The sequence below is a fragment of the Macrobrachium nipponense genome, chromosome 28, assembly GCF_015104395.2.
Source record: "Macrobrachium nipponense isolate FS-2020 chromosome 28, ASM1510439v2, whole genome shotgun sequence".
Classification (NCBI taxonomy): domain Eukaryota; kingdom Metazoa; phylum Arthropoda; class Malacostraca; order Decapoda; family Palaemonidae; genus Macrobrachium; species Macrobrachium nipponense.
The window spans coordinates 27,687,972-27,700,938 of NC_087217.1; the positions used below are offsets into that span (position 1 = coordinate 27,687,972).

At 40.9% G+C, this 12,967-nt stretch overlaps 1 protein-coding gene across 1 annotated transcript in view; it reads right to left on the reverse strand.

Moving 5' to 3' along the window:
* Nucleotides 1-12,459, reverse strand: part of LOC135201137 (dynein axonemal heavy chain 7-like) — a 75,099-nt gene extending 62,640 nt beyond the window's left edge. The window contains exons 1-21 of the mRNA XM_064230015.1: nt 12,283-12,459; nt 11,883-12,095; nt 11,377-11,527; nt 10,667-11,013; nt 10,023-10,246; nt 9,308-9,440; nt 8,726-8,847; nt 8,400-8,550; nt 7,828-8,032; nt 7,118-7,377; nt 6,413-6,553; nt 5,620-5,748; nt 5,164-5,277; nt 4,632-4,759; nt 4,364-4,520; nt 3,925-4,071; nt 3,172-3,387; nt 2,699-2,902; nt 2,027-2,145; nt 1,230-1,359; nt 169-330 (exon numbers count right to left, since the gene is read on the reverse strand). Coding sequence (XP_064086085.1) covers nt 169-330; nt 1,230-1,359; nt 2,027-2,145; nt 2,699-2,902; nt 3,172-3,387; nt 3,925-4,071; nt 4,364-4,520; nt 4,632-4,759; nt 5,164-5,277; nt 5,620-5,748; nt 6,413-6,553; nt 7,118-7,377; nt 7,828-8,032; nt 8,400-8,550; nt 8,726-8,847; nt 9,308-9,440; nt 10,023-10,246; nt 10,667-11,013; nt 11,377-11,527; nt 11,883-12,095; nt 12,283-12,459 — 3,630 coding nt within the window. The remainder of the gene's footprint in view (nt 1-168; nt 331-1,229; nt 1,360-2,026; nt 2,146-2,698; nt 2,903-3,171; nt 3,388-3,924; nt 4,072-4,363; nt 4,521-4,631; nt 4,760-5,163; nt 5,278-5,619; nt 5,749-6,412; nt 6,554-7,117; nt 7,378-7,827; nt 8,033-8,399; nt 8,551-8,725; nt 8,848-9,307; nt 9,441-10,022; nt 10,247-10,666; nt 11,014-11,376; nt 11,528-11,882; nt 12,096-12,282) is intronic.
* Between the last annotated feature and the right edge of the window lie 508 nt (nt 12,460-12,967).

A 12,967-nucleotide genomic window follows, 5' to 3' on the forward strand; every position in this document is an offset into this window, starting at 1 on the left:
TAACAAAAAATAGCTGAAAGCAGTTTTTCCTAGAATAAAACATTGAAACTAAAAATATACCCACTATTTCAATAACCTCTACAATTTAACAGTACACATACATATAAATCCTTCGTTGGTACAGAGAACCTGATGTTTTCATCAAGACAGTCCTGCAGTGCTACTTACCACCTCCTGCTCAATGGGTTTGATGAATGGCGAAGATCTCATACTCTGAGTCTTGACAATGTGATCATCAAGCAGGAACTGAATGTCTTCTACGCCAATCAGCACCCAGGTGTCCGTCTCTCGGTGAGGTTTCAAGACTAAGTCCATCTCTTGCCATTCGCTCTGATGAGGAACAAAGATGTCGAACGTTCTCTTTATCAAAGAGGTGCTTACTAAATCACTTCATTAGTGACTAAATGGTACTTGAATGGAGTGAGCAACTGAAGCAAGAAAATAAAACTGATAGCGATTAAAACCAGGAAGGTTGAAAATGATAAGAGAATGTAATGCATATTCAAAGTATTTGGAGATACCTTGTTACAGGAAGGGGGTTGACTTGTCAACAGGGACTTATATAATGAAAAATGCCACAAAAGACTGCTTGAAGGGCGAGGTGACAGTAAAAAATAATGGAGGAACATTTTGAACAAATGAATGAGTGAATTATGTGACCTTCAGACTACAAAGCCAAGCAATGGGATATATTCAGCCATTCAGGGCTTAAGAGAGTGAAAAGAGACTTGGAGATCCAGAAAATAGATGAGATGAAGTACGAGGATCTAAACGTGAAACTGTGACAAAAAATCCCACAGTAACACTAAGAGGTAATGGTTAAGAGATATAGGGCAGAGAGATGGAAGAAAGGAATCACGGAAGGAATAGTATAGAGTTTAGACCAAAGGCCAAGCACTGGAACCTATGAGGTCATTCAGAGCTGAAACTAAAATTGACAGTAAAATGTCTGAAAGGTGTAACAGGAGGAAAACCTCACAGTTGTACCTTGAAATAATTGTTAGGTGAGGGTGGATAGCAAGATGGAAGAAAGATCATATGAATGCAGGTATAGTAAAAGGAATGAAAGGGGTTAGGTAAACATTCTAAGAAAAATTGTTGTAAGGACACTCCCTTCAAATTTTACTCTGTGATGAAATGAAACGACTGGTATCATATTTTCAACAGATAATGAATACATACTACTACTCTATCCAGCAATCACTTTAACTACTTGCTATGGTTCCTACCTTCATCTTCTCCAAGTTCCTTTCGAAGACATGCTCTTTAGACGCTGCCTCTGATACAGACTCGAACTTCGTGAGGTAATCTTCGAGGTTGGAGTCAATCAGCCTCTGAAGGGTCGTTGTGGCATCAGCCCTGAGATGATTATGAAGAAAGAAGGTAACATTCCTATGTATTTTCACTTCTTCTAGGACATGTTATCTAGAGTCTACATCTAAAAACTCAATAGAAAATTGCTGTATATGACTTTATGAAGTTGCAAAGAAATATGTTAAAGAAAACTCTGGTTCTTGAAATTAATAAACACCAGAATATTTAGATCTTAATGATAGTATTCGGTTGTCAATATTAGTAAATATTGTAAGGAAACAATGAAGAAGAGACATAAGGGAATGAATATAATGTAAACGACAAACGGCAGAAAGCAATGTAGCTGAGGAACTGAAAGTATGCTACAAACACTCTTTGGCACAACCTAAATTGTGCCACTCAAGGACCACTGTAAGCAGAAGGTATTTTATGCAATTTTTTTTACATTAACGATTCCAGTTGGTGTACAAATAACCAATGCAATCTCGAGTCCTTTGAATCCGAATTTGTAGTCCATTGAAAATAACACAAACATGTGGAAAAATACCATTCACTCTGAAATTTTAGACCATCTGACCTGCGAGGATATCTAACAACCTCCTTAGAGATATTAGGCAAACTGACCTGAGAAGATATCCCTCATACTCAGATTTCTTAGGGATTCTGACATGACAGGATATCCTTCAGACTCAGATATGTCAGGCAAACTGACCTGAGAGGATATCCAACAACCTCCGAGATCTTCTCCCAATGTCTCTCCTTCAGTCCAGGGTTACCAAGCGTCTGGACCAAAGGCAAGTTTTCACGGAAACTCTCGATCCGCTGACGAACCTGTAACGGAGAAGAATTTTGATAATTAATCCATTACTTCAATAAAGGCTACGGTTCCTTGTGAATTTTTAGTGCAGCACCCTTACTAACGAGGTTGGAAGAAACTAAATGCTTCTAATTAGGAACTCTTCATAGAAAACATGAATGTTGCAAAGAAGTATATAGGGATAAGACCTATTCAATGGGATGATATGAGGAAAAAGTTGAGGCAGACTGTCTCCTACTCTGAAAGTATCTGATAGGATTAAGGAAAAAATGATTCTTGTACTGAAGAACAAAAACCAGCAACATAACTTAATAGTTTACACACTCACAAAAGCAGTACAGGTAGTCCCCAAGTTACGGCAGGGGTTCCGTTCCAGCCAGGGCGCTGTAAGCCGAAGATCGCCTTAACCTGAATCATCATAATTACAATGGGAATAAATAGCAACAGGTAACAGCGCTGTAAAGTAGGTTAACAGTGCCATGTGGCAAGTGCATTCAATCCAGAACGAATTAACCCGAACCTGATATAACCCAGGAACTGCCTGTATATGTCTTAAGTGTTACTTACAGCAATGACGAGGTTCTTGGCAGCTGGAATGTCTCCCAAGCCTTTTTCGAGTTTGTACACTGTCCGCCAGGTGGCAGCAACCTCCTGGGCTATGACGTCAGGGTCGTGGGTACCCACTGGAGAGTGAAGCCATTCTTCCAGGCGGTCAGACCACTCACACCCGACTTCATAGAGTTTCAAGAAGGGAGCCAGGCGGTCCGATATCTGAGGGGGGAAAACTTGGGAGTCAACTTAACTTCCAAGATGTCAGGTCTGTGCAACCGTTGGGGACAATATGTACACATAAAGATTTGTGGGAGCAATATACACCCAAGAGGGAGGTCCTCTGTCCTCTGAGAGAGAGAAGGAATGTAATCTGGAATCATAACAACAAAGATAACTCACATAAAAGCTTGCAGCATAACGAACATCAATAAATAACAACGATTAAATGTAGAAGGGAAAAGGTCAACTTGCAAGGAACAATGTCTTACCTGCTTTCTCAAAGGGTAATGTGTTGTATTCCAGGAAAGCGCTTCTTCTTCTTTGTTAATCTGGTCGGTATAATTGGCAGCATGATCGAGGCGAGCATGAAGGGCCTTCGCTCGACGGAGATATTCGTGGATTTCGTTGTGATCTCCCAGAGACTGGAAGTCTTCCAGCTGCACTGCGTATTCAGCCAGTTCTTCTTGGAACTTCTCTCTCCGTTCCTGGAAGTGTTGGGAGGTGTTATCACTGCGTAATTAAAATTCATATCAAAAGTTTTATGCAAGGGAGATCCTAGCATGTGCCCAAATCCAGTTTGGCTATGGCAAGAATAATAGCTACACAGTGGCCCCTGTATTCGCATTCTCTGGATTCGCAGATTTCTATCTGTACCATATCTACCCATTATTCGCGGAAAGTTCGCCTATTCGCGGTATTTATCTATGAGAAATATCCAGAAATTCCTGTTTTTTTATCCATTTCATGATAAAACTATTAAAAAACCTAAGTTTTTAGTGGGTTTTCTTGAGTTTTAACTAACATAATAGGTTGTTATCAGCGTTTTTTAGGGGTTCAACTAATCGCAGATTCTAACTATTCGTGGATCAGTCTGGTACACATTCCCCATGAATACAGGGACCACAAGTGATCTTAGAGTTTTAAAATTTCGTTACAATTTCTTTAATATTCACTGATTAATTACTCTATAAAGAATAAAAATAAATTATCTTTTAACTGACTAAACCTCTCGTCCCTCTCACCTTGAGATTCGCCTCATATTCCGCCCTCTTCTCTGTGATGATCTGAAGGTGGAGTCGAAACACCTCAGGAAGGCGGATGAACCAGGCAAGGGGCTGGACAGCATCATTGCACTCCTCTGAGCTCAGGGACATATTCTCTGCTAGGAACTATTGAGAGAGAGAGAGAGAGAGAGAGAGAGAGAGAGAGAGAGAGAGAGAGAGAGAGAGAGAGAGAGAGAGAGAGAGAGAGAGAGAGAGAGAGAGAGAGAGAGAGAGAGAGAGTGTGTGTCTGAGTTATATTGCAGTTCACGTGAAAAAAGTCGGAGTCCCAGACTTTTCATGAATCTAATTTGTGAATGAAATCTGAAAAAGTTATGAATGAAATCTTACAAAAATCGTGAATGAAGTCTTATGAATGTCTTACTACAGAGAAAAAGGTCAATTGATTCATGTTTGCTACCTGGAGCTGAGTATGCAGTTCCCAGACTCGATCTTCCAGCAGCTGGAGTTGGTTTTCCATGACGTCCTCCATGTAGGCTTTATGTTCCATGAGCTCCAGGGTATCTCCAGGTGTGCTCAGAGCTCTCTCAGTAATCAGCTTAAGCTCACTGCATAACCTGGGGGCGGATTGAGAAGGTGAGCTGAGGTTTAGCTGTTCTTAGATATCGCATGAAGGTTGTCAGAGGAATAAAGAAACAAATATAGAAATGAATAAACGAGGGCATTACTTCTCAGCCGTTGTGCAATACTGGTGATGGAGATGCATCAGCATCTCCCGTCGAAGGTTCGTTACTCTTTTGACCAGGGCAGCTACCAGGGCTTCGCAATGGACTTCGTAAGGACCCAACTCAACCACCTGAAGAAGAACCGATTTTTTTTAAGAGATGAATGTAAGGACAACTGTGAAAGACGGATCAGAAAAATTTTATCTCCTGAGATTACTTCCTAACTGGAATCTCACGAGTTTGTTCATTATAAGTAAGAAAATTTGATGATGAAATGTAACTTTACTTTTGTTTTAAACTTACTCCTTTGGAGAATGTATCCTTCATAGCGTATGAAAATGTAAGCAGAACTACATATACTTTTTAACAAAATCCCAATTACACCCGTCAAGGATTGCCATGAAAGTGACCTTTCTTTATCATGAATAAAAATAGACAAAGTGACATTATTTATCAACTTTTAAAACAAGCATAACAGCTATAAAAAATGTACTAAGAAATTAACAAAAGAGTCAGAGTAAAGAATGTTCATTACTTGATCAGAAGAGTGGAGAATATCTGCTCTAAGTTCTGTAAATTCGACCAATTTCTGAACATAGGCGTCGAAGGGATGGTCACCAGCCATAAACTCTTGGACATCTTCCTCAGCCTGCGAAAGGAATCAAGGGTCATGTGTCCATGAGAAAATATGTTTCAAATGAAGGAGAATGACAGTTCTTTTACTCGTGTTGGTTTGGTAAAGTTGACCAAACTGGGCCAAAATTTGTGGAATATTACCGTAGTTCTCTTTGTGTCCAATGGAAGTTGTGAGTAAAATGAAAGACAATAACAGCCCTACTGGCGTTGGCTTGGTGAAGTTTGTCCAACTTAGCCAAAATTTGTGAAATATTACAATACTGCCTTTGTAATAGCTCATTCTAGATAAGGGATGAGATGAACTGACATACATGATAGCTATGACAGTTTTAAAAAACTCAAACGGAACACTCACCTTGCCACTGATGAGATCATTGTATTTGTGGTAATGAGTAGCGTGGTGTGTGGGAGGCACATTCGAATTTGAGATCTCCTTCAAGACCTGTTCTCTCAGACGTTTCACTACTGAGTCTTGGATGACAGGCTAGAAAGATACAAGTTTTACTAAGGGATATATATATATTATAGTACGTAGTAAGTACAAAGTATCCTAAAACAAGCCTGCAAGGAAAGTTTTCATTGTCTTTACTATTGAAGAGATGATAGACCAGCCTCTTTAAAGGAGACAGGTTACATAAATACAAAAATATAAAGTACGGGAGTGATTCCACATTCTGGAAATGAATGGTATAACATGCTGATCAAACCGGTTAACCCTTATATTGGAATTCGACCAAAGCCTTTTCAGGATTGCATAAGAAATATATACAAGGAGTGAGAGTGGAACAGAGGTATATTTTTTAAAAGTATACTGCTTATCTAACCTGCTTACTGTATTCACTCTCAATAATAGGCCTTCGTGTTCATCCTACGAGTATAGGAGCTAACATTTTCTTTTATGTATATTTTTATCAACTTGCAGAATGAATTATAAGTGTTGGCATACACACACACACTTTAAATTATCATAATAAATAATCATACTGATATCTCTAAGGTCCAAACATTTTCAGCTGGTTGAAAACTCCACCACAGCTCCCAACATTAGATGCATCACATAAAATCAAAACCTTCGTCACAGTTTATGGGCTAACCCAGGAGCAAGAACTTGTACTGGCATAAGGCCAGCTTTATCAACAACAACTCACCGATATATTTCCCTGCCGGCCCTCCCACTCGGCAAATAGCTTTGTCTCTAGGCGTGGAATGGACATGCTTAATTTGATGATCTTGCTATACAAGGAGATGAGAGAGTTCTCCACTTCCTGGAATGTTGGTTTGAACACCACCTGTTCAGCGGATAAAAGAATTAAAACACAATAACACTGCACTTGAAAAACTATGCTAGCATATCTGACAGACTGTAAACAACAAAAACTGAAAAACTGACCACACTTCTACTTGACTTTGGGCTTGGAATCTCGACAAACCTCCTTAACAATCGACAAAAGAAAACAATATATCACCTAAACTCTTCTAGCCAGAGCTATTGTTGACAAATCTATAATTCTCTGGCTGAAACAAGAGTTGATAAATCTATCATACTCTCGCCTATGTGAATGGTAACAATCTACTAAACGCCAGGCCTAAGCACACATGCAAAACTTGACAAATCAGCAAGCTTCCTAAAATAATTATTGACAAATCAGCAGAATTCTGGACCAAGTAAATGTTGACAAATCTATTATTCTCTGGCTTAGGCAAGGGTTTCCAATCTATTATTCTCTTGCCTAAATGAATGGTTTTAATTCAGAATTCTGCCAATCCCTTACACAAACAAATGGAGACAAACCTATCAAAAGCTGACACATCTATCATTCTTTGGCCAAAGAAAACATCTTCAAAATTCTTACATTCTTCCCCGTCAAGAGCAGATGCAGCTTCAGAAGCATTGGCTTCTTGGGGTGCCCACTTGACCCAGGAGGTGGAGCCACAACTTCCTCGCCACCTCCCCCATCACCATCTGCCTCGGCACCATCGTCTTTTCTGATGGCATTGGTATCTGACCCAGCATCTACTACAAGAGACTCACCGAGGCCTTCGTCAGTAGTGGCTTCCTCGCCCCCCTCCTTGCGGGCCGATATGGGACGTGCCCCTGCTACAGGAGGTCGACCTTCAAAACATAAGTTTCATGATGATATTCATACACATATATATTTTCTAGTGATTCTTCAAGAAAATCATAGGATCAGATTATCAGAGGACTGGTTTATGCATTGGCTACTTTTAAATCTAATTACATCAGAGGCAGGAACTCAGAGGCCATATGGGAATTATAGTTGTGGAATGAAGGTGAATCTTAGGCATGAAGACAGAGGACCTTTGGAAAACCTAGAGTCAAGAAGTAGATGAAAAATAAAGTTATTCCTGACAATTTATGCTATAGAACAAAAAATGGCTCAAGAAGTGTTCACCAGGCTAGGATATAAGCCGAAGCGTATTCATTCTTCAAAGCAGGTATGATAAAAATAACAATATCAATAATAATAGTATTCATCACATGAATACAAAATTATGTATGTTACAATTAAAACAGTAATACAGATAATGCCCTTGATCTCACCTGATGTCGGAACCTTGGACCAAAGTCCTATGGAAGCTGGGTCAAGCAGACTGGGTTCAGCTCCACAGAGGGACGAGGTCACACTGAACACCGACAGGAGGCACAGGGACTGGAGGTTGTGGGTCATGATGGTGACTGCTGCGTTGCAGAACGAAGCCAGGCGCCCAGGCTGACTGAAGCCGGGCATCTGTCCCCTCTGGAAGCCCTGAAGTAGAATGATCGAAATTACCATTACTGGACTGAGGCTAATGAACCTTATTTCTGACCTTTCATCCAGACAAGTGACAGTTGTCACAGTCATGTTATTAGAAGTTGGACAGCTAAGACCAGAGCGCTTAATCAAGAGCATAACTCTGCCATGGCTTTTTAACAGGTAATAAATGAGCTTCTACAATGGATCGGTTTCTGGTATAAGAAAGGTGGAATTTAGCGTAAGCTGAAGGTGCCCTTTGCAAAGTGAGGAAAAACTTCATAGTACATTAAACTTATTGCTAATACATCGACAATATGACTGGATTTTTAGTAGCCAAATAGTACTAATGATAATAATTATAACAGTCACTAATAGTAACCTTATAAAAGATGGTCTGTATCTGAGTGAACCACATCGAAAGGGTCTCGTTAGTGCGATCCAGCTGGTCTGCGACTCCATTCATGAACTCCTCAAGTTCCATACTTCCATGGCCGTTCATGACTTCCCGGACTGCCACTACACGAAGGCCGCTGTCGAGATAATATTAATTGAAAAAAGTGACATATAGTTGACACGTGCACGTACTCTTGTCCATACGAGCATAAAGAATATCAAGACAACAGGTAAATATGGTGGTAAGGAATACCAGAAAGAGAAATGCGTATTAAATACTTCAAACGAAAAGATAATGGCAACATTACTCACCTATATTCACGATACCACAGTTCCAGCGTCTGTAGCATGCAAGGGTTGAGTAGATGCAAGTTTTTCCTGACGGCGTTCCTGCATGGATTCCAGGTCTCTAAAGCCACTCTGGACGGATCTTCCTGGAATTATAACAAGTAGTACTTGTTCAGGATTTATCTTTGTGCAAATTACCATTATCATCAGGTCAATGGGAACCAGCAACTCAGGGCCCTCACCTAGACAACACTAATTATTATCTGGCCAACTGAATCAACATTCTGGGACCTTCACCAAGACAGCGCTCATTATTATCTGACCTTTGAATCTGGTAGCCTAAGACCTTGTGTAGCCAGATTTTACTATGCCAAGGTCAATGGGATGTCCAACCTTAGATGCCAACTAGCCAGTTTTCATCATCATAAGGGCACTGGGACTGGCCATTGAGAACTTTGTTCGAAAATAAAAGGAAAATAACATTCTCCTTCTTATTTCACACACTTCCATGAGGTCTGGGCTAGGTAAGAGTATTAAGCTGGACATCATTTCAGTCTGTACATTAAAAACTAAAACAAATAGCTACTATCAAGGATGCTCTCCTACCACGCTGGATGCTATTGGTCTTGGTCTGGGCTTTCCCGAATTGAGGACAAAATCCACCGCAACCTTCCTCATGTTGTGCTCGTAGTCCCTCTGTAGCTGCTGCAGGAGGCTCTGGCAGGTACCCATAGCAGTTCTGTTTTAAGAATACAAAGGCAAACAGCAACTGGTCACTCTATCACAGAGGTTTTATGCTCGAACTAGTGGATGACCCATATCTATACACTTCAAATGCAATGTGTATTCACATATAGACTTGCATCAAGCTCGGTGATGACTCCCTCACCACTGACCTTTGGTAAGTGATCTTGACTCTGGGATAATAAGTAATGTCCCTAAGCTGGGGATATTATCATTGAAAATAGGTTATACCCTCTAGATAAAGAAGGCTGTACACATCTTTTCAAAGGAATTTTTATTCATTAATGAATGCAAAGAATTTAGCTTCCCATACATTACCTTAAGATTCAACTAAAATAGATATTTACCACAACTGCCATGAGCTCTTGATAATCTCATTACAATAATTAATGGTCCTAATTAGTAATGTTTCACAAGAAATAAGCAAAATTCAAAGCCATAGGACATTTTATTGAACAGAAATGAAGCAGCTGATCCAGTATGGCTTGCAATAGTAAAACTTATGCTTGAGACTATTCAAGCCATCACAGAATGAAACAAGAAATGTTTAATAAAACGTTAGGTTTACTCAACTAACCTTAAATGTTTAGGAACTAAGTTGAGAATCGAGGTGACCCAAGACTGCTGGAGAGGACTGGTTCGCATGGAGAGACCTCTGGTGATGAAGTAGTGATACCTGCGTTCGAGCTTAGCCCGACCACTCTTTGTCTTGGCTTCGTCTGTCTTCAGCAGCTTGACCAGTGTCTTCCGGAAGTCCTGGCGATTTTCCAGCATTTCCAGGTAACTGGCTTTCTTCCTTGCCTGTGGAGACATTTATGAGCTTGTCATTATGTGATGAATAACTGCTGAAGATTGGAGACAAAGGAACTTGGTCCAGTTCTCAATTCTATTTGGTTAGTGTTGTATCCACAATATTTTTCCATAGAAAATTGCTGAAATTCTCAGCATTTTGCTCTTAACCTAATTCATTCATCTTTAAAATCTGATATACTGGACTCAGGCCGACAACCAAACTTCTCAGAGAAAAATATAATTCACCTCGTCCATGACAATTCTTCCATCAAGGTTTGTTTTACTGTGCATGCCATTACAGAAAAGTTTCACTGAAATACACGTCTTCATTTTCTAATCAGTTCACGGAAAGGATCACCAACAAATTCACTGGCCACCTGTCAAGAAACAGACTTAATTTCTACATGAAAGTCAAACCACGTAACTCACCGGCGGTCTCTCAGCACCAGCAATGATCTTCCTCCTCTGCCTCCTGATGGCTTCCTGGTGCCTCTTGATCTTCCTGGTCAGTTCCTTGCTGGTGATTGGCCTCCGAATCTTGATGCCCTGTGAGTCACTGGCCCCCGTTCTTGTCTCCTCGCTGCCCAGGCTCTGGTTTCTTAGAGTACCCACAGATACACTAGTTCCGGAAATTCCATTGAAGGATCCATTAGCCGTGCCATTATCATTATAGAAACCGTTATTTGCATTGCTGGAAACGGCAATACCTGAGCCATTTGGGGACATGGCTACAGCATTGTTTTTCAACAGGGCTCCTCCAGGAGTCTCCTTGATTGCTGGAACGGCATCAGATGTTAAGGTTCTTCGATACATCATCAAAGTATGGATGAAAATTTACTTCTCCTTCAATACTGGAGGGGCATTAGATCATAAGGTTCTTTTTCAATACATCATCAAAACACCAATGAAAATGTTCATATCTATATAAGCAGTAGCTAAAACATGAACAAGACTATGTTTGTTTATACAATAAAGTACAGAATGTATCCAGATACAGTTAAGATAACCTTTTACGTGGGATCATCAACGTACAAATGAACATTTAGTTATCTGCACAAGCAGTAATGACACGAGTAAGGTTATGTTTGTACAGATTGTATTCGAATACCATTAACATAACTTTTTATGTGATAGCTTACCGTACAGAGGAGGCGGGACAGGCCTATGAAGGGCGAGATCAGATGCTGTGTTCAGCCCTAGCTGAGAGAGAGCCTGTAAACGGCGACGGTGACGAATCTTCTCCTCGTCTCGCCCTCCTGGTCCTCCGTATCCAGCCAGACGCATAGCAGGCTGAAAAATGGTAAGTTTAAGTTAGGTTGGGGTTGGGGCAGTTTCGGTTAACTTGTTAGATATGGATAGTTTGGTATGCCAATAAAGCTTTCTGGAAAAACTTAAGAGAGCTTTCTGCCTATGTAAAAGTGGTCAGAGGCTCTGATGAGTGATTTCTGAACACATGATACATATTCCTTATAAGTGCTGGAGTTTTGTAAAGCTTCCACGTCAGGCTACTTGATATTTCCATTAGAGTATTTTAGAATTCCTTATCTACAAATGGCTGGGCATTCCCCAAAGTATTTAAATCATTCAAAAGCTTCCATCAGTTCTAAAAGAATCCTTTTAATATCTCATCAACCACACCACTTACCATTCTCGGCCTCGCTGGAAGCAACCGACTGGAATCGCTAGAATCACTGAGACTGTTCCTCTGGAGAGAACGACCCCTCTTGGCTCCTCCTCTCAATCCAGCATCCATGCCCCTCCCTGCCCCGTTTTCCCCAGGTCCACGAGAGTAGCCATTTCCATCTCCATAGGAAGGTCCTTGACGTTGATACCCACTGTGGGAGCCAACAGCATCTTCCTGTAATGCAATCACAAATCTTTTTAGGTTGCTGAGGCTTGTGAGGACAACCTGCGGTGCCTTTTCTAGCCAGCAAGGGGACGCAAGAACTATACAAGTCTGATACAGTAAGAGCACACTGGGAGCTTTAAGACAATAACAACATTCACTAACATGTAATCAGGGCTCAGGCTGCCAAAAAACTCACATTCAGGTGTAGTGTCAGAGTAGGGGGAGCTGCCCTCGAGGGCCTAGACCTACTCGCAGTTGCTGGTCTACTCTTGCTGGAGCTGCTGCTGCTGCTAGCTGTCGTAGCTGCCGAGTCTCTGCCCGCCCGTGATGGTCTCCTTGCAGGAGGGGCGTGAGGTGCCACTCGAACGTCCATCTTCTCCAGTGGAAGGACAACGAGAAGTGAGACGAGAAAATATGTGGAACGCAGTGCAAGTTTTTGAAATAAAGATAGAGGTATCTCAGCTCTAGTAGTATGCTTATTACCTGGGACAAGGTTAGGTTAGGATTTGGGTCAAGTGGTTAGGCTGTTTGTTTGTCTGTTAGTCAGCAGGATTACACCAAAAGTTATGGGTAAATCTGGACAAAAATTTGACCAATTACTGACCTCATGATAAGCAGTAAGTGATTCAATTTTGGTAGAGATAGGTAACTGGGGATTCTGGGTAAGGGACCTTCAAAGGTGTATGAAAATGGTGGGGTTAGTTTTGGCAGAGGTTTGCATTATCCAAGCACTTGATTCTTAATCATGTTGAGCTTGACTTGGGACAGGAAGCCAGAAACAATTTTGGCCACCAAAGAAAGGCATGCTAATGGACTCGATTTCTTATTCAATTACAGACCCTCCACTTGAAAAAAAGCAGGCTGAATTTAGTAGGGAACAT